A 20,920-nucleotide genomic window follows, 5' to 3' on the forward strand; every position below is an offset into this window, starting at 1 on the left:
TCAGCCTTTGCCTCACACCTCATCGATGTTTTCATTAGATAACAACATGAAATACAAATGACAAAACCACAAAATTTGTGGACGTTAGTCAAGATCAACACAGATCATTTAATAGCTAACATTAGGAAGGTGAAATTAAACATTAATTCCAGCCCCCTCAGAAAAAAGTCAGGGGGAAATGTCTGGCTACAAAGTACAACAGAAAATGTTATGGAGGTTTTAGTCAAACATGGAATAAACAGGAACTGCCAGTGTGTTGCTAATGCAAAGACAAATGCCATTTTGGAATACATTAATACATACTTGATACATGGCAAGATTTCAGCTGGAATATTGGGTCCTACTTACATAGTAAGATATGGACAAACACATATTTTGAAAAAAAAATCACCACTAAGGAATTTTTCCCTAATTTGCAAAGTCAAAATTGGTGTGGGGGAACAACACAACAAATAATCTGTTATAAAGCTGCTTGTGATCAATTGATATGGGGAAGAATGGGAAGGAATCCACATTTTTTTGCAGCGTATCTCATATTGTTTGGATATTATGAAACACTACAGAAGCCACCTATGGAGTCCATTGAATGTCTTCCACTGGAATTTAAAGACTACATTAGTCAAACATCTATTTAGAAGGGTGTGAGCATTCTTTATCCTGCTTCAGTTGCACATGTTTAGAGTAGGTGACCCCTTGGCCTTCTAGTACCAACTGCTAGAATAAATCTACAGGAATAAGTGAGTTGTATTTCATTAAATGTATAAATAACAGCCATTAATTCTGGCAGGATCCAAACTTTCAGCTACATTGAAAAAGGCACTAAACAGAAAACAACAGAACATCCCTTTCTCAGCACTATTGACCCTTTCAGCAATATAATGAAAAGATTACAAGTGAATCGCTTGGGGGTTACAGTACTTGGCACGCTTAGGTGAAACTAAATTTTTCATCAAAGCAATCAGTAGAAAGGTATATTAAGTGACCTATTTCTGGAGAAACTATTTCATTAGCTAGAATGTTGGTTCAGGCAGAGATCAGTAACAACTGTGTACTATTGATTTGCTGTGTTCTCCTAAGCCAGAAGCCAAAGGCGGCAGACTCTGTATGACAGAAGAGAGATTTATCAGCGCTTCTACCATGCCGATCATCCAACACTCTGGAAAACCCCACAAAGCAAACCACATCTGCTTTATCAGCCCTGCTCCACCTAAAGTAGAGTGACAGCACATTAAAGCAAAGTGCTTCACTAATGATTAGCCATTAACTAAGCAGTGATTTCCCTGCCAGCTTCACATGCTCACCTGAGGGGTAAAAGCAAATATTTGATTTCTTATCACATACAGCTTGGACGTGCCTAACACTCCAATATGTCGGTGTGGCCGTCCACTTAATTTCATGTTCTTGTTCCGGCCTGTAAAGAAAAGAGAAAGAATAAAATGTCTCACCTAACATTTCCTGCGTGGTTTTCCACAACAACCATTTTAGACAAGGAGATCTACTTCATTGATATCAGCAAGGCAGAAGACAGATGACAGAGTGAGATGCTACAGACTGGTCCATTGTAGCAACCAGTTCTTCAAAGGGTTGATTAAAAATAAAAATTTTTGCTTCACTGACCATGGGATTGGGTCTTTTAATTATAGTCATTGCTCAGCACCCAAAGCTTCACCACCAAGAAGGACAGGCATACGCCCTTTCAGAAACAAGGCCATCAACGTGAAACAGAAAACTGCAGTGCTTTCACTGCAGAACCATAAAAATTCTTGCCCACAGAAGGCTAAATCCAAATACAAAGTACATCCAAATACAAAGACAGATTTTCATTCTTTTCACCAGGCTAATAAGCTCCACTTTTCTCAGCAGAGCTTATTAGCAGATGATCTGCACTGCACCCTTTGTTCTAACAGCCAGGAGCTGACTTCAATCTGTCTGACAAGGAATATGAGCCAAACAACCATGTGCCTGAAAAAATACCACTGTGAACATTCCCAAAGAAGTCACTGTTAAAAACAATACACCAATGTGTCAAATCATCCTACTCACCCCCCCACTAGTGAGAGAAAGCTATTATGAATTATTATGAAATAAATGTAAGGTTCAGCAAAGCCCTCCAAATGTTTCATTCGTTAAAAGTTCTTCGTGGTAGAGAGACAGATTCTTTCCCAAAAGCAGCACATGCGATTTCCCTTCTCCATATACAGGGCACACTTTATAAGACTTATTTGAAGGCTTAGCAGCGCAGCGCAGCTCAGCTCAGGGTTGGAAGGAACATTAGCAAGAACCTGACAGCCCAAAGATGTCTGATAGCAGCACGGCTTCCCTGATTTGGAGCAGAAAACTTCCCAGGCTGTCTGCTGGTAGAATGGCAACCACATTACTGAGTTTCCAGTCTTAAACCAGAAGTACTCTGACTTCTGAAAGGAAAAACATTTGATTTTTTTCTGTGTTTTTCCAGGCATTTTTTCTAAAGCCGATTTCTCTGTGGAAGTGTTTCCTGCAGGACAAGAAAAGAGTCAGCTCTTGCCTAACTCCAAGGGCACAGGGAAACTTTTATTTTGGCCACCTTTTCTAATGAGGCAATTTTTTTTTTCCCCTGTTGGAGTCCCTTATTTAAGACAGAAGTTCTAATTTTGTTAAGCTTCTTTGCACAAATGCATTTTAAATCAAAGAAATTGATTTAAATAAAAGAAATTAGATCAAAGAAATTGAGACAGTGTGAAGCAAGAAAAAACAAAACCCAAAACACCACCCTTAAAAAATACCTTGCACAGCAGTTGAGCGAGGCTTCCATGTTCAAATACCTACCCAGCATGGTGTAGAGGTTACTCAGGATGCGAGCTGGCTGCACTCTGAGCGGATGGATATCAGCGATGCTCTGAACATTGATTCCATGTTCTTGCAAGAGATTCTTAACTTGATTAGATTCTGCCAAAACAGTTACTGCGTAACAGAAAACAAAAACACTAGTAAGAAGCAATGTTCTACTCTTTTTAACTGACTTGTCTCTACTGTCACCTCTCAACTAATGCATTTAGTTGACTAAAAAGGCACAAAGACCTCACTTCTTTCTTAACTTACGAGCCCGTGAGATCAAAAGGTATACCAAGAGGGCATCAAACAGATCTTGGCTCTCTGCTTCTCAACATGTCTTGCCATCCTTGTCCACTTTGGACCACAGGGTAATTCAAGTTGGAAGGGTCCTCACGAGGTCTCTACTCCAACCTCCTGCTCAAAGCAGGGTCAGCTCTGAGGTTAGACCAGGTTCTCTGGGGCTTTATCAGTTTCTTCTGATTTCTTTCAGTACCACCAGTTTGGATCATGCAGTCTCTGCTAGCAGATAGGGCTTTTCCCCCATAAAATAAGGGGAAACACAGATTGAAAATCTTTGTTGTTTTAATACAGCACACTATAACACCACACCCGAGTCAATGGGGAACAGGTGCTGTTACTTGTAGAGCAATAAATGTTAGAGAGACCGTAAAATGGCAGAGGTAGCGGGGGGGGAAAGAAGTCCCCAAATCAGAGGAATTTACAATCCACGCCCTAATCCCACCTCTTGTCCTGCTTGAGGTTTTGCCCATGTTAGGTGGCTTACCGGTTTGGGACTAATAATTCAGTATTCTTCTCTGCATTATAAATACTTGTCAAAGAATGCTAAAAATAAGCAAGCATTTCTACTTCTACTAGAAATTAAACGCTTCAGAATAAGAAAATGCCACCTCCATGAGACACCAACGGGGGGTAAACAAGCACCTGCCCAGGTCACAGTACCATTGACAAAGGCTGCTCCTGATAAATGAGCTGGCTGCTTCTCCAGAGCAGTACAGGCCCTTGAAAAGCCTTTAAGCCCTGATCAGATGGTGTTTGCCCTCTACTGAATTTTCTGGTTTTGGCTGTTCCTGCACTGACTAAAGAAGCCACTCCCTGCAGCACCCAAAAGACAGCCGTAAGTCTGGCTGCCTCACCTCTGCGTACAGAGATCCTCCACACTCGTTGTCCCCGGTTCCTCCGAAAAGGGGCTGCACAGAAACCTAACTAAACCGACCCATCTCCTGTTGATACAAGATGCTTTACATCTTGTGTTGAGAGAAGAACAGAGTGGCCTTGTTATGCTGACTAGCGGTGGATAAGAAAACCTGTATGTTGCAAAACGTATAAGATACTAGAGGAAATTGCTTTTGGGCAACCTTGCAATTCCCTGGGAAGATGAGAACCTTAGGCCCTTTTAGATAATTCAGGTTAAAAGTGTCAATATGGCTTGTGTTAAAAGAATGAAAATCAAGAAAGGACAGATATTAGAGTTACTAATGAACATTCTTTAGTGTCCCACTGCACAGAATCACTAGAAGAGGGTGAACTAGTGGACAAGTGAGGAAGACTATCGAAGACCACCAGACAACCTTGAAGACACCAAAGATCTCGAGCACGCCTGCACCAAGGACATTTACCTGTATTAATGAGTTCCTGGAATTCAGATGAATTTGTTAATTACTTCCAGGAAAAAAGTAATGAATATGTACATCCATTTTGTATATAATCACAACTGTTGAAAGAATTGGTGTGCATGACAGGTGGAGCAATCTCCCATGCACCCAGTGCTGCAATAAAGAATGCCTGCTTTCTAAAATTCCAAAATTGAATCTTAGAGTTTCTGAAGTACCAACTTATGGTAACACTGTCAGTCCTGCTCTTTCTTGCTAGAATCCACCAAGATATTCCTGGTCACTACAAGATTAAGTTTGCCACTCTCTAGTCCCTGACAGGTCTTAAAATTTTAAGAAATACTGTTTAAAAAAAGTTTGTTAAACCTGATCTTCCCTCCCGGAAAAAGGCAGCTAGGCAAACAACCCCCTTCTCCTTCTCACAGTATCATCAAAGCATCTACGTCCCATGCAAAAATCCACATTACTTTTCAACATGTCTTTCTTCTCTCCTGTACATAGGGACTTTGCCATCACGTAATCCAATTCACCTGGAATGATCCAAAAACTCCCTCACCTTGTACCACAACATCAGGTTTAAATCCAGTGGAAAATCTCCTGTTTAAGGGATCAATTTCACCTGCAGCAAGAAATCCCTAGAATAAATGCAAAAGAAAGAAAAAAAAGAAACGAAGCAAACAAAAATTAAGTAAAAGGCTTCTGACGGCATCTAGAAGAAACCTTAACCCATTTTCATATTTTATCAGGAGAGCAGGAGTTAAAGCCTGGTTTATTTACCCCGTCCATTAAGTAGTACATTCAATTAAAAAAATGGCTGCGATATTTTTCGGAACAACAAGAAAATGCTTATGACTGACAAAATCTGCATGTTCAGATTTCCTATTTTAGAGTTGCAGCAACTGACACAATTTCACCAGGCCAGTGAATTTTTCTGCAGCTCCACAGAGATATTCAGTGGTTCCTTTAACAAGTCCATGGCTAATACGGGACAACCCTGTAGGCATTGTACGCCACAGATTAAGGCATGCCTAGTGGAGCTGAAACAGTGCAAAATCCTAGCTCTGGGACAGCCAGGTCAGCCTGGGCACATTCCTCTAGCCTAACTGTATATCCAGTCCATTTGACAACTTATTCAGCTTGATTAGAAACAGACAATTGCATATCTATATACAAAAAAAACCCCAAACCACTCCTGAAGGCTCAGACTCACCCCTCCATGGTTCATGTACATGTTTCTACTGGAAAACACATTGTCCCCCGCCTGTCAACCAAATTGTACTTAAAGGCGAAGCCATCTCAAAACAAAATGAAATATAAGCTCACCTATTATACAAGAAACAATTACCTCTGCTAATAGGCAGCTAAGGACATACAATGACTGGCCCCAAAGATGAGGTAACTTTCCCACTGGGACACGATCCACTGAGTGAGGATTTTCATACTCCTCATCAACCTGAAAACAAACACATAAGCAAGAAAAATTACCCTAAAGTTGTGAAGAACAATCAATAACATGGAAGTATTTGAAAAAAATACCATCTATCATCTACCCTTTCTAAACTGCCATTATTACATCGAGATCTCTTGATTTTACTTTTAAGGCTGCACGTTTTCTGGGACAAGAACTATGCTTACTTTTCATATGCTGCCCCACCCTTTGAAGCTGGAGGTTGAATGGGGACTCTGCATGCAATTACAGCTTTGGTGTTAGCACTTCCCCTTTCTTCTCACCACGACTTTGCTGCCTTCCCTCTGGGCAGCTTGTAGGTAATTGTGTGTTTGCTTTCCAACCCCTTGCAAGATGACACTTCAACTTCACTGATGTCTACCTAGCTTCCTGAAGTGAAGGTGCTTTCCAAAAATGAAGGCTATTCCACCTTTCCTGTGTTAGCAAGAATGGTCAATGGGAAAATTAAGAGTAGACTCATTAGTTTGGAAAAACTGCCTTGGTTTTGCAGTATACAGATCTACTGAGGGCGGAGGAAAAACCCTCCTAGATAACATCTTTACCATAGCCATTTTAAAATTTATAAATGACAGGCAAAATCTACCCTGTTTATTTGGCACGTTCATCAGATCATCATCATCATACCAAAATTCACAAGAAGGCTCTGAACTCTTACACGCTTGTTCCCACTAGGAAGGCAATTCAGAGCTTCCACCTCAGATCTGCGAGCAAGACATCAGCTGTCGACACTCCCTGCCCAAACTCGGACCAACCCAGCAGGCTCCATACCCTTAGTGAGTGAGGGCTGAGAAGTCTGGAGTGGGAGAAGTTGGCGGGGAGGGATACAAAGGCACATAGAGTGGAAGAGCACATAAGCTCATCAGCTCATCTGAATTTCTCTGTCACAATGGGAGAATCAGGTAAACAGTAACAGCAGTGATGGCCGGCGGGAACCAAACATAACAAACAAAAAACCCAGCCCAAACCATAATCCATCTGAAACCAGTTTCTCTCTCACATACGAGCTCTGGAGAAGAATGAGCACAATCAATCAATAGACTAGACAGGCAGGGCAGTCTATGCTTTATTTCTTCTGTGAGCTTCAGTTCCTAAGTCAGCATCAGCACTTCTTAAATATATGTCTTGCTATAAGGATTTAAAACTTTAGACCTGCTCTAATACTTCTGCAGGCACCCAGATTCCCAAGTAAAAAATGTGACCATCTGGAAGCCTAAAGTTTACCATTTCTCAGCAGGAGCTGTGAGAGGTCTCTTTAGTTTTTAGATAATGTGCAGTAGTCTTTTTTTATTGCTAGTTTAGTTTTATCAGCTACAGGAAAACTAGAAAACTATAAAACCAACATGCATCTTGGCATCTATACTTTGCATGCTGAACTGGATGCTGCATTTTCACAATACCTTTTCTGGAGGGACTGCATACAGTTCAGGCATTAGCACTATTCCATTCTTCTCTCTAATAAGTATTCCTTCCAGAGCCTCTCTATACTCTTGTACCTGGAAATTTTTTTAAAAGACAGTGAGAATTCACATTACAGTCAGCAAAACCAAAACAGTAAAGTTAAAGTTCTAGTACTTTTCCAATGAAAGTTCATTTAAAAAAAACAAAGGCGGGGGGGGGATCATGACTTGCTGATGGAAGATCAGGGTTCAAATTCTCAGAGACTGTTCCAGCATCTCAGTATTATCAGCCTCAGAGACATGAACACCCATCTTTAATCTGTAACACACTGCTGCAGTACAAAAATTCTGACATATTCCTATCAAGAAGTCACTGGAACAAATCCTACATGAAATTTGCAACAGATGACAATGCAGTGACATGCATGTCAGGACTGCCAATATCCGCAAAAGCATAAGGTGTATAAATTGTTAGCTTTCTACCATGCACATTTGTCTATGATTTTCTGAATTCTGCTTTGCAGGACTGGGAAATCAGTTTCTCTTAACTGATTCACTTAAAAATTTGCCCCATGGAAAACTTAATATAGATTTAAACTGTTTAAAAATATCTGAGTTAACTGAGCAGAAAATCTTCTTGTTCTTGTGTTGTTAGACAACATATTATGAACAGGAATACCAGACTGGTACAAAACATAAACATTTAATATTCTTTTTACCAGATCCCTTATTTTGTTCCATTTCTTAACTACCCCATTCCAAGTTTTTACTTACAGGGAAGCTGTTTTCAGGCACTACCAGCACCTGCCTCTGAAATCCTATTTCTGCTATCTCTTTCTGAGTACAGTGGAACTTGCGCAAAATAAGGTACCCACAGGTTCATGTTATGGTACACTGATATTTTCAGTATCCTGTCTTTCTCCACTCTTTTTGAGTCCTCAGGGTCCTTATTTTTTCCAACAGTTGCTGCCATTGTAACCACTTGTTTGCAGCAGTAATTGGGGAAGACTAGACACTCACCTGCATGTCTCAGTGACTCATTCAGCTATATTTAAACGGTGGGAACAGAGAGCAATTGCCTGGTCTGACCATGCCCTAGCACAGCCTGTCTCCACACCATAAAGGCAACCAGGAACATACCGTCCCAGATAATCCAACTAAGTTCTAGATACTGCTTTGTGAAGTGGTATTTTATTGACATGACTGAAATTTCAGTAAACTTTCTGATTTCCCCCCTCATGAAATAATGCTGTTTCTCTCTCCACCAGACTATTTTTACTGCATTCAGGAAAGCGACTTATATTTCTAGTGTCAGTAAATAGTTCACTTGATTTACAACATCTGGTACAGAAAGAGAGCTTTTTGATCAGAAATTCTCTGTTTTGTTTCTGATGCCATTTTATTTATTAAGGCATTAAGTTTAGCAATCTCCTGTCCCTCTGCATACTAGGCAATTTTAAATCACATGTATTTTTTACTTCCTTCAAGCCACCAACCTACAGAAGTCCTGGTATGAATACATTTAGTCCCAGCTACTTGTCGCTCTTTAATTCACCAATACCCTCCAGGTGCCACTATAACCTTTGGAGGGCTACAATCAGTTTAGCTCCCCTGACCACTGGATGCTTGACACAGTAAAGGCATGAAGTAACTTAGGGAATTACTGAAAATGGAATGGCTCCTCATAATCCAACCCCAAATCTTCCTGAATGTACAAAAGGACTGAAAGTACTATGAATCTTGTTCTCAGCAGCCAAGCCACAGAGGTCAGTGGAAAAAGAAGTTGGTCTTATCCTGAAGGAATTGGGAAAGGGGCATCACGGTTGGTGGTAAGACAGAACCAGGCAAATAAACCCCGTTCAGCCCAGTTTCACCACACCAGCTAACGGAGCCACTCAACCTGGTAGAGAGGGCAAAGAGGTCCCAGTGTGCACAACACTGCAGCCTCTATGACGTCACGAACTCCCCAGAAGGTGAGATTGGCTGAAGACTACTCCCACCCTGCTGGTGGGGTATCCAACTGATATCCAAAATAAACATGGAGCAAAGCTACAAAATACTGCAGGTAAATGGCTTTGCATCTCCATTGAAAGTAATTTCTTCTTTCCTCACCTGAATTTTGTCCTCATTAAATACTCCATCAATTAGCAAGTATGTCCAGAATACCGGCCACTCACATTCAATATTCTCAAAGAGCTTGAGCTCAGCAGGATCATAGTGCAGCCTGCTTGGATCCTAGAAATTCAATCATACTCATTTAGTCACAGTGCTAAATTAGTCACTCATATTCCAATCATAATGGCAGCCCATTTTATACAAGTGATTAAAACCAAGAAACCAATAAAACCACCAGAAATAGTTCCCATGCAGTCTCTTGACTTCTTTTTCACATTCAGTCTCAAACTCATTTAATCATTCCCTAGACAAATCAACCCTTCCTAGTCTCAGACTCTAGGTGTCACCCAAATAATCTTGGCTCTGCCTCAGTTCAAAGACATTTTGGGACACCTCAGATACACTGCTTCCGCTTAGGCACCATAAGCCTATTTAAGGGTTAATTTCTTACAGAATTATGAATTAAGTTCTGCCCTTAATAATTGTTTTCCAAACCCTTAGCCTCCTTCAGATATGTGTCATTTCTAGTGTGGATACCTGGACTACCTTCAAATCCACTAAGATGTCTTAACAGCGATACAGAACTTCACCCCTTCATGTAAATGAGACCAAAAAAGTCTATAAACAAGAGATAAAATTCTTCCTAATGCCTATTGAAAATATGCATCAGAAGTACCTCTCTGGGTGTCTTGTAACCATCTCGGAGAAAGCGACAGCAGCCATAGCGGCCCTGTAAAAACAGACAAAATTATAGAAATCTTCACATACTGTTCTTCCTCACAGACTAACATCAGCATAAAAGTACGTGCTGAGTTTTAAGTGTCACTTAGGGATTCTTCCTCCCTCTCTTCCACACACAGACAAACCAAGTCTGGCAACCCTTGTTTAATCAGGATTTTTGGTTGAGAAAGGGAGGTTCTATTTTCCAAAGGGAAAGAGAAGGAGAATAAAGGAAATCCTTACCTGCAATTTGGATATGATTTCACTCTTGGTTACATTAACAAGGTTTAGATCCTCCACTGCAAAAGCCGGGTAAGAAATAATAGAGAGAAGGCCAGCATCTATCTCCTTTGACGTGGATGCCCTCGGCAACATGGAGTATAGAATAGACTGAGCAAAACAGGAACAGAAGAGAGGGATGTAAAACAATTTGCCTACTTCAAGACTATGTCAAGTGCAAACAGAATAGACTATACTATTTGCAAACTGACAGGGAACTCATTGCATAATTATTTTTAACTGAGAATGAGAATGCTTCACACCACTCACTTCCACATGATCTACTAGAAACAGGGTTAACAGCATGGCTGAAGCATGGCAGATGGCTGAAGTCATCCTTATTACGTTAAGTTCTTGATTCAGTTAACCAATATTTCATTTAAAAACAAAAGGGTGCTGGGGTTTTCCCTAGCAAAGGAAACAGAAGGCTAATTTTTACCTGACAGTGTTCTACTTCATCAGGCAGAACATGAATCACTGATTTGTGTCCTCCATGAGCTCCAAAAAGATCTAGTTCATCAATTGCTTCCAAAGCAGCCTTCAAAAAAAAATGAAACAACCACCCCAAATCATTAAATACCTTTTAAGCTAAGTACCTTTACACCCTAGCACCTGCACTTACCCTCTGAAGCAAATTATGTAAGACAGAAGTTTGCTCCACAGACATTTTTTCATCTTTAAAGGGAAGCTTGGCAATATTTTAGAGAAAGTAACTATTTCTGTCTTTCTGCTAGTGGGATACAGGACTGATGCGCTGGTGATCCTTCTTAAAATTTAAAGGCAATGCAAAACAATGGGGAGCTGAGCTTCCACTGAGATAATATCTAAATATTAAAGTATTTAGTAAAAAATGCTTCTTCTGTCCTATATTCCAAAATAACCCCCATTTCAGTGGCCTTTCACTCCTCCTGCCTGAAGGGCTGTTCGAAGAGGAAGGCTTGCTCACAGCACCCCAGAATCAGCAGAGGCCAGTGCCCCAAGAAGAAAGCATCGCTGTCTCTCTCATACTATCGCTTCCCAAGGGACAGAGAAATGAGACGTCTGCTGTCTGCACAGCCACCCGAGGCACACCACGCTCCACGTCAGCAGGTGAATCACATCCCACGCCTCTCAGCCTTAACGCATTTGCCTAGTGAAAACATCAGCAGCCCATCCACTGACTCCATTTGGGCACTCCTACTTTAACCTAGCAGGCTACAAAGCCTGGCTTTGCAGAAGGAGGGTGTGCAGCACCGCGCAGGGAATGCGGCAGGAGGAGAGCAAGGACCGGACGCCCGGAGTCAGGCTAGCAGAGCTTTCCCCTGAAACGCAGATTCACAGGGTTGCAGTAGCACTGAACATTGCTCCGTGCCCATTTTTGTCCTGTAGGTTCACGGTGATGTCAATCTCTGACAAAGGAAGGATCACACGGTGCGGCTTGCCTTATTCTCTATTTTTCTTCTTCCTTCACAAACATGGGTTTACTAGCTCTGCAGAGCCTCTATCTAGCCGACAGTCTTAACGGTGAACAAAAGGCACTGAGATCAACTCAAAGGCACCTGCTCTGTGCTGTACTGCTGCCACAGGTAGCCACACAAAGCAGATGTGGGAGAGAAATGTTAAGAGGGAGAATTCCAGAGGCAGATTAAAAAAAAAAACAAACAAAAACCATCTACCTCACCCTCTGCAGCAGGGCCTCCAGCGTGCCTCCTGGTCCCCACCCCAAACAGCACTTTTACTGAACCCAGAGCCGCAGAGATGCAAAGCTGTGCGGCAAGTCCCACAGGTTGTCCTGACATCAACGCACCCAGAAGTTGTGCAGGGACCACAGCAACCCACATCAGGCTGTTCAGCACAAAAAAATTCATACCGGACAGCTAAGGAATAACCTTCCCCACAAACGCTGCCCCACCACTGTTTGACTGAACTGTGGCCAAGACCCGCAGTTTCTCCCTCTTGCGGCCACACAAGATCTTGGTAACCAATAAATCCTTCTGAAACGCAACTACACCTTTGACCTTAACGATATTTGGCTTCTGTCAGTCCCCCAGATGCCATGTAAAAAGGCAGCTGTCAATTACACATTTACATTTACAGCCTTCTGAGCATCATTTAGTATCTCTGTGACCTTGTGGTATGGGGGAACCAGAAACATCCACTTTCTTTTAAGTAAGTCTTTACTCATTTTTCTCTCCAAATTACATGTGAGTTATTTCTCAGACTGATATTCTGCTGTTTTCCAGAATTTACATCCAGAGGGACCTTGGCAGGCTAGAGAGGTGGGCCCATGCGAACCTCACGAAGTTCAACAAGGCCAAGCACAAGGTCCTGCGCATGGGTCTGGGCAATCCCCAGCACAGATACAGGCTGGGCGGAGAATGGATTGAGAGCAGCCCTGCGCAGAAGGACTTGGGGATGTTGGTTGACGGGAAGCTCAACATGACCCGGCAATGTGCATTTGCAGCCCAGAAAGCCAACATATCCTGGGCTGCATCAAAAGAAGAGTGGCCAGCAGGTTGAAGGAGGGGATTCTCCCCCTCTACTCTGCTCTCAAGAGACCCCACCTGCAGTACTGCATTCAGCTCTGGGGCCCCCAACATAAGAAGGACACGGACCTGTTGGAGCGAGTCCAGAGGAGGGCTGTGAAGATGATCAGAGGGCTGGAGCACCTTTCCTGCGAAGACAGGCTGAGAGAGTTGGGATTGTTCAGCCTGGAGAAGAGAAGGCTCCAGGGAGACCTTGTAGCAGCCTTCCAGTACCTAAAGGGGGCCTGTGGGAAAGCTGGAGAGGGACTTTTTACAAGTGCCTGTAGTGACAGGACAAGGGGTAATGGCTTTAAACTGAAGAAGGATAGATTTGGATTAGACATAGGGAAGAAGTTCTTCACTGTGAGGGTGGCGAGGCACTGGAACAGGTTGCCCAGAGAGGCTGTGAATGCCCCATCCCTGGCAGTGTTCAAGGCCAGGTTGGATGGGGCTTTGAGCAGCCTGGGCTAGTGGAAGGTGTCCCTGCCCATGGCAGGGGGGTTGGAACTACATGATTTTTAAGCTCCCTTCCAACCCAAACCATTCTATAATTCTATGACTTAAGCTTACCCTGAAAACATCACATATAATATTGGGGCTACAGGATTAAGATAAAGGCACAGAAAATCAGAGGCCACTTTATGAGACTGCTCCTCACTGAATCTATCAGATTCATGCCTCAATGAATCTGGTACCCTTCTTGCAATCCTTGGAACAACTGTGCTGAAGTCCTTCAATGACAGCCATTATCACAAGGATTTTGCACCGAAAAATACTCACTCACACCCAAACAAAAATTCTTATACAATCAGTTAACTATCGCAATGGCCAAGAAGACTACGCAAAGGAAGCAATCAGGTTTGTTAGAGCCCTTCAGCATGACAGAACAGCCATGAAGGAGGTGTCAGGAAGACATTCTTACTTTGGCCATCCCTACGGAGCTTGCGTTCAGTTCAGGGATGCCCTGGTTTGTCTTATCACCACGTTCCCAAATTCCGTAATCCTGCAACAACATCATCAAGAAAAAATTGGCATGGTCACATACAAACCCAATGTTTTCCCCCCTCATCCCACAACAAAACCAGAGCCCTGCATGAATCACTGTCTTCACAGAACACAGAAAGCCCTTTATCCTTCTCCCTGTGCGTGCCTCTCTCCATGCCCCTTCAACTCATCACTTGCCAAAAAGTTTGTTAATGTTTTGCTCTTTTTAGAAACGTCCATGAGATTTTAATGAGACATCAGGAAATACTATTAAGTATCAATAAAGAAAAACTATTATTATGATGGAACAAATATACCTCACCCAGGCAGCCATAAATCCTTCACAGCCCTCCCACCATCTCCAAAGATGCTGCTCGCAATGTAATGTACTGACAGGTTCTGCTATCTTCTCATGGAAAAAGTAGTTTGTATTTTCCTTCTCCATCAATAAATACTTTTCCACCCACATCTGAGCAGCATTATAGTAGTATGGTATAAGTTAAGTAGTATAAATAACTACTTACAGCGACTTTGTAAGCAGCTTCTATGTAAAAAACAAGATTCTGAACAAAGGTAACTTCATCAAGGGTGAAGATAATACGTAACCCTGATTAAAAGAAGGGAAGAGAGTAATTATACTGTATCAGAACTGAAATACTTACTCCTCAGTGGGTTTCATGCTTTTGTTTATGTGCTACCAACTACTGCCCACTGAAATCAATGGAAAAACTCAAGCTGATTTCAAAAGATCAAGCAGCAAGCCTCAATACTCACTGCTGATAAAACAGTTCAAATGCCACCAACCCACACCGTTTCAAAGAACAACCAAAAACCACCCTTGGGAGGGTGGCATTCAGACACAGTGGGTACAAAGCAGGTAGGTCTGAGCCAGCTCTGGCTCTCAAGAGCAGCGCATCCCAATTCCCGCAGCTCCCCACCCCTCCGCCCGCTTAGTGCTTTACCAAGGGACCACCAGGTGCCGGCTCTGCAGGGGTCAATGGCAAGGGGCTCTGAGGACAGAAGACCACATAAGGAAACAAATCCTATCCTCACAGGAGTACAGCTGAGAAGAGCACAAAACAAAACAGTGCCAGCAAGAGGAGGAACACAGATGGCACTAGTGGCACCTGACTTGATGTCCCCACTCTCTGAAGAAACCCTGTTGTCCATTAGGATGCCCTGCATTGTTTTCAAACACAAAACTCTTCTCTGACGTGACTCTGAACAGCCCACGTATTCGTATGCCAGCAAACATTAAGGGAATGGACGCTGCCAGTTACTATAAACATGAAACCCTAACTAAGCCACATCTCTTTTCCAGATAAATATTACTTTCTTCTGAGTAACAACCATGTAAAGGTCTTTGCAGTTAGTTTTTTTTTTTTTTTCCTTTTTAAAAGATAATCAGAATAGAAAAAGACTGCGACAATAGTCAAAGATAAAATATATTCTGCTTACCTGAAGCAGTCATCTGTGCCAAGAAGAGCAGGTACAGCGAAGTTGCATCCACTTGTAGATGCCCCCACTGGTCGTCCCCAACCACTGTTGCACAGGTTGCAGAGTTATACTTGGCATGTAGGCAGTCTTTGGTACTCTGTGTGCGTTTGAACTTCTCTACCTTATCTACCTAAAAAATAAGATCCAGAAATCTCAAATCTGAAACATTTCAGAAGAAATTCTCCAAACTATTTCAAAATTAACAACTTTTCTTAGGTGAGGAGAGACTTGAGGTTTTAATTTTTGTTACCCCACTTCGGTGTGTTTTGAGTGCTTAAACACAACTCTAACTTTAGGCTCCAGCTAAATCCACATCTCTTTGGGAAAGAATAAGATGAAATTACCTTGTTGAGTTCAGATCTTGGTTACAGGCATGCCTCTTGGTGAAAATCACTTTGCAAAGGCAAAACTGAGATTTGCTACGAGCACAATCTCAAAAAGGTGCAAGTAAGATCAGAGTTTTGCTCAAGAGTTTTTTTTAAAACTCCGCACAACACCATCTACATGCATGCAAAAACCTCACTCTACAGAAAAGACACAAGGAATACACACTTCAGATGAAATGCTTTGTAAATGCAACACGTACTAGTTCAACTCATACCTGTCTCATCATGCACTGTAGGAGTCCCCGCATCAGCTTCACAACGTTCTGCAGGAACAAAACAGACCAGTGACACTCTCACAGGGCCAGCCTCATCAGCTGTTACAAACAACATTCAAACGTGACAAAGTTCACACCCCCTACTAATAACGTCCTGCCAAAGGTAAAAACATGTGTATTTGCCTGAAATGCTCTACCTGCCTTTTCTTTTAATATATACACTGGTTGATTTTTATTCCCACATCCCTATCTAGGAGAACAAATCTTTCCCCAAAGGCCCTCTCTAAACAGTGGAACAACTCTCTGTTGTCCTTCTATCCACCTAAGGAAGTAAGAGGAATGCTACATCTTGTAAGATTAATGTTGATGATGATGACTTTTAGAGTGACGGATCCAGGGAACACTGGTAGGTGACTGCAAGACATTGACATGACTGGAAAACTTGTGGAGTTCTTCCCCTCTTTATACAGTACAACAGAAAGCAGATGACTAAGAAACGGCCTTTAGTGCATACAAAGAGAAGCTCAAGATTTTGTCGTAAATGAAGAAATCAACCCCATCTTTTTATCCAAAAATTATTATAGCCTCAACATATGATCATGCAAACTGAGTCAAGGTTATTTTGTCACCACAGATCTCCCTGGTTTGAGCAGTACATGTCAGCATCAAATTTACCCACTGCCTTCAAAACAACAGCAGGACACCGACACTAAGACTCCCTCACTTCCCAACTAACCCACCTCTACCCTCTCGCTTCTGATACCCACTTTCCCAGCTGCACATTATAGAAATTAACTGTGTGAGTTACCTCCCCTTCCAATTCTCCAGCACATAAGTCTTACCAGTTTGGAGATCACTGCCTTGTCTGGTTTGATCAAATGTGTCTATATACCATGTACGAGTTCCGTGAGATGACACAAGTGCACATTTCAAAGACTGCTACTTTAAATAGCACGCGCTTCCTTATGGGGAAGAACGGTCTAGCAGATAAATTGCTACCTGAGGATCCAGGCAACCTAGGCTTGATTTTCTGCTCCATAATACACCTCATGTGGGATCTCAAGGTTTAATCAGAGGCTTGTAAATCTGGGCATAAAATCTCTCAGAAGCCTAATTTTCAATGATCAGCCAACTGACGGAAGTTTGATTCCTATATGTATTTCTTTTGTTTATATTTTAATTCAGGTGTTAGTCTCTCTGCCACAGTTCTCTAAAACTTGCTTGCCAGAAGGCTGCCAGGAACACTGTACACCCCGTAATGCACAGATACTGATGTGATAGGAACAAGACAAGTACCCCAAGATGGGAAAACCCTCCCTGCCAGATCCTAGACACAGCAGCAATGCGAATGCACCGTTCGAAACCACTACCATATGAAAAAAACAAACAGTGTAACTGGATTACACTGAACTTTGACATACCTGCTCGAGCTCGTAGGCTTTGGCCTTATCCTCATCCCGGTCTGCGTTCTTCCGATAAGCCATCCCCAGCCCCCACACTGCCAGGATGCTGTAGATGTTGTCCCGTACCCAAGCATCCTTATGGTCCTTACTGGCTGAAAGTAGCCCCGTAACTGGATTCTAACCATGGCAGAAGGAATAAAGAGCAAACATTACTACCTGAAATCCCATCTTTCCAGGTCAAAGGGAAATAAAACAAAAGAGAGTGCCAAAGATGATTTCACACTGATTGCACACTGCGGCTGCTCACAATTTTGCAACAGAAGTGAGGTCCCATCTTTCTTTCCCAAACTCAAACAAGTGAAATGCAAAATTTCTTTCAACACTTCAAGATACAAAGCTTATGCCATCCAGCTGGGCATCCTCATCCCCACAAGATTATTAGCAAAATCACTGAGTGAAACTTGAAACACCTTGAGGAAACAGGAATTTAAATGTTACACATCTGTAAGGAAAAGAGGGTACTGAGTTAACATTAGAAACTGAGCCTGGGATCTACTCTTCTCTATGCAACTGGTCTGTGGCAGTAAAAATCCTGAGGAAGTAAAAAAAACACTACTTCCCTTCTAGGAAATTAAAAAGGTATTTCTATTTATTTACCTGCCTGGTTTATGACAGCTAAAGCATGAATGCATGCAAAGCCTTTTTATATCCTCCTTTGGAAAATGTACAGAAAGACAAATTCTGATGGTGTTGAAAAGCAGCAGTGTCTGAAAACCAGCACACTGAGTAGTCTCCTGCATCCCAAATACTCCATTAATTTTTTCATTGCATCATTAATTCCCATCATTTCATTATCATTCATTTTTAAGACAGTCTCTCTCAGCTGTATGTTCTTCACTACCAAAAAAATGAGGGAGAGAGGCAAAAGGTCTATAGAGCTTTCAATCGAGCCTTTACAGCAAATTTCAGTGAACAAAGAGCAGTTGCCATGGCTGGTGTGACAAGGGGTAAAGATTACAATAATAAAGGTAAGTAAAGCTAAAAAGAATACATATACCAGTTTCTCACTTCTGCCACACACCAGTTCACTCAACCCCTTCCGTAGTTATTTTTAAGAAAGAAGTTTCGAGGGGGAAGAACTTCAATTACTATTTCCTGGGCTTTGCATGTGACAATTGAACAAGACACGGGTGACAGCCTGACACACATGACTGGGCACAATCAGTGCTATTGTTACGGTTTAAATACGGCTATGTCTAGTGGCTCGCTGAGAGCAGAAACACGTAGTTCTGCTGAAAGTCCCTCAGCACGGTCTTTACAAACCAGGTAACAACAGCAGGACTACCTACTCATCTATTTGCTGGGGAAAGTAGCACATACGAACCCAAGGAGCTTAAAAAACTTCCTTCTGAACTTGAAAAGTCAAACCAAGAAGTAGGAGAAGAACAAGTGCGCGAGCAAAGAAAGCAGACCCTGCTTCCAGCTCAGCGCTGCACCTGAGTGGCAAAAACCAGGACCTCGAAAGGCAGAATGCATATTCACAGTATTTTAAATTTTACTTTGCTTCCCTCCTCCCATGCAGCACAACAGATTTCTACGTACCTGCAGCCCTGGCTTGACAGAGATAACCCTGCTGCCTGAGAAACGATCACTTTGGTTTGTTTTTCCCCACCAAGATGGAAATCCTGGAAAAATGGCCCACGCAAGACTTTAAAAGACCATTCAGACCCCAGGGAGGGACCTGCCTACCTTCAAGAGGCTGCATTAAACACATCCAACCCTCCTAATTTGCCCAAGTAAGCACTGCATCTCTTCACCAGCTGAGCAGGACATTTTCAATCTATTGCAGTAGAAAACCATAAAGAGTATAGATACAGAAAACAAATCTAGAAACCCGCCTTGCAGTATCTCTCTGAGCCCTCTTGGGAGATCATTGTCCCTCTGCCTTTCTGCTAGCCTGTGACTTGCCTTCCACACACAGAAGAAAATGTATTTATCTCCTTCCCCCACCTCTGAACTCTCCCCAGCATTGAGCACTTAGCGGAAAAGGCAGCACTAAGTCACGAACATGTGTCCAAGCACTGTAAATAGCAATTACAAAATTCCAGGTCACTGGTATAAACTCCCATATTACCATTAAGCTACCCTTTTTATTATTGTTAACTATTAATATCATTAAGGCACAGCTTTCACAGGGCACGTTTGGTCTCTGGCTCTCAGAGGCTCCATCTCTCCTCTAATCGAGGCTGTTACTGGCATCCTCATCCTATAAACATGGAAATCAAGGCAGGCACTGGAAGCCAAAGTGTTTTGTCCAAGGTCATCCCACAGACAAAAGGCAGAGACAGGAGCACAACTCAAAGCATGTCCTGCACCCCAGCACAACGAGAGAGCAAAGTCATCTTCTCACACCACTTATACCATGTTCTTGCATTTGTTTCTAATGAGATTACAATAATTAGTACACAAACATTAATTCACAGGCATCTGGACCGTGTGCCCACAACAGCAGTCAGTGACAAAAATCTTACCAACCTAAGCACTTTGGGTCCTAACCTCTTCCTTCACTGCCTTCCAGTTCCTTGTAACTCTCAGCAACTAAGTATATCTGGGACCTGATTTGTGCAAAAACCGCTGTTGCTCTCATCTTTACGTACTGGACTGTTTTAACCAAAGCATGACACTGCAGAGCACACCGAGTCCTCAGAGCCCACCTGGGTGAAGCGAGCACATCAAGCAGAGTACTATGCTACACGCTTACGCATACGTGTTGGCCAAAACCCACAGTTTTTCTCTACCAGCCCTGAGATCTTCATAGAACGGTTTGGGTTGGAAGAGATCTTAAAGATCATGTAGTTCCAACCCCCCTGCCATGGGCAGGGACACCTTCCACTAGCCCAGGCTGCTCAAAGCCCCATCCAACCTGGCCTTGAACACTGCCAGGGATGGGGCATTCACAGCCTCTCTGGGCAACCTGCTCCAGTGCCTCGCCACCCTCACAGTGAAGAACTTCTTCCCTACGTCTAATCCAAATCTACCCTCTTTCAGTCAAAGCCATTACCCCTTGTCCTATCACTACAAGTCCCCCTCCGGCCTTCCCACAGGCCCCTTTAGGCACTGGCAGGCTGCTGTAAGGTCTCCCCGGAGCCTTCTCTTCTCCGGGCTGAACAGCCCCGACTCCCTCAGCCCGTCCTCAGAGCAGAGGTGCTCCAGCCCTTCGTTCTTCCGAGCAAGCGTCGCCCACGTACGCGCAGGACGCCCGCCCGCCCGCAGGCTGAGGCTCGCCGCCTTCTCCACACACCTTCCCACGCGCGTTTATGTAAGCGGCGAGCGCGCGCCCCCGGGGACCCGCAGCCGCCTCAGCCCTCCCCGCGCTCCTCCTCAGGCGGCCGGAGGAGGACGTGCCCAGAGGAGGAGGGGGGGGGGGAGGAAGGAGGTCCTTTCTCCCACCGGCCCCTTGCGCAGCCAGGCTGCGGTCAGCGGCCCCGGGCAGCTCCAGCCGCCGCGCCG

At 43.1% G+C, this 20,920-nt stretch overlaps 1 protein-coding gene across 2 annotated transcripts in view; it reads right to left on the reverse strand.

Annotated features, from left to right (window-relative positions):
• PHKA2 (phosphorylase kinase, alpha 2 (liver)) overlaps positions 1–17,581 on the reverse strand; it is a 39,363-nt gene extending 21,782 nt beyond the window's left edge. Inside the window, exons 1-14 of one of the 2 annotated variants that reach the window (XM_010571258.1) lie at positions 17,429–17,560; positions 16,008–16,055; positions 15,368–15,536; positions 14,434–14,516; positions 13,848–13,928; positions 10,861–10,959; positions 10,386–10,532; positions 10,099–10,152; positions 9,420–9,542; positions 7,308–7,403; positions 5,788–5,895; positions 4,999–5,077; positions 2,806–2,940; positions 1,302–1,411 (exon numbers count right to left, since the gene is read on the reverse strand). In XM_010571258.1, coding sequence (XP_010569560.1) covers positions 1,302–1,411; positions 2,806–2,940; positions 4,999–5,077; positions 5,788–5,895; positions 7,308–7,403; positions 9,420–9,542; positions 10,099–10,152; positions 10,386–10,532; positions 10,861–10,959; positions 13,848–13,928; positions 14,434–14,516; positions 15,368–15,536; positions 16,008–16,055; positions 17,429–17,491 — 1,395 coding nt within the window. In that variant the 5' untranslated portion in view covers positions 17,492–17,560. Of the gene's footprint in view, positions 1–1,301; positions 1,412–2,805; positions 2,941–4,998; positions 5,078–5,787; positions 5,896–7,307; positions 7,404–9,419; positions 9,543–10,098; positions 10,153–10,385; positions 10,533–10,860; positions 10,960–13,847; positions 13,929–14,433; positions 14,517–15,367; positions 15,537–16,007; positions 16,056–17,428 lie in introns of both variants that reach the window. The other variant, XM_010571260.1, reaches the window with a different exon arrangement.
• Positions 17,582–20,920: the final 3,339 nt, after the last annotated feature.

The sequence above is a fragment of the Haliaeetus leucocephalus genome, unplaced genomic scaffold (assembly GCF_000737465.1).
Source record: "Haliaeetus leucocephalus isolate CR32 unplaced genomic scaffold, Haliaeetus_leucocephalus-4.0 Scaffold317, whole genome shotgun sequence".
Taxonomy (NCBI): Eukaryota; Metazoa; Chordata; class Aves; order Accipitriformes; family Accipitridae; genus Haliaeetus; species Haliaeetus leucocephalus.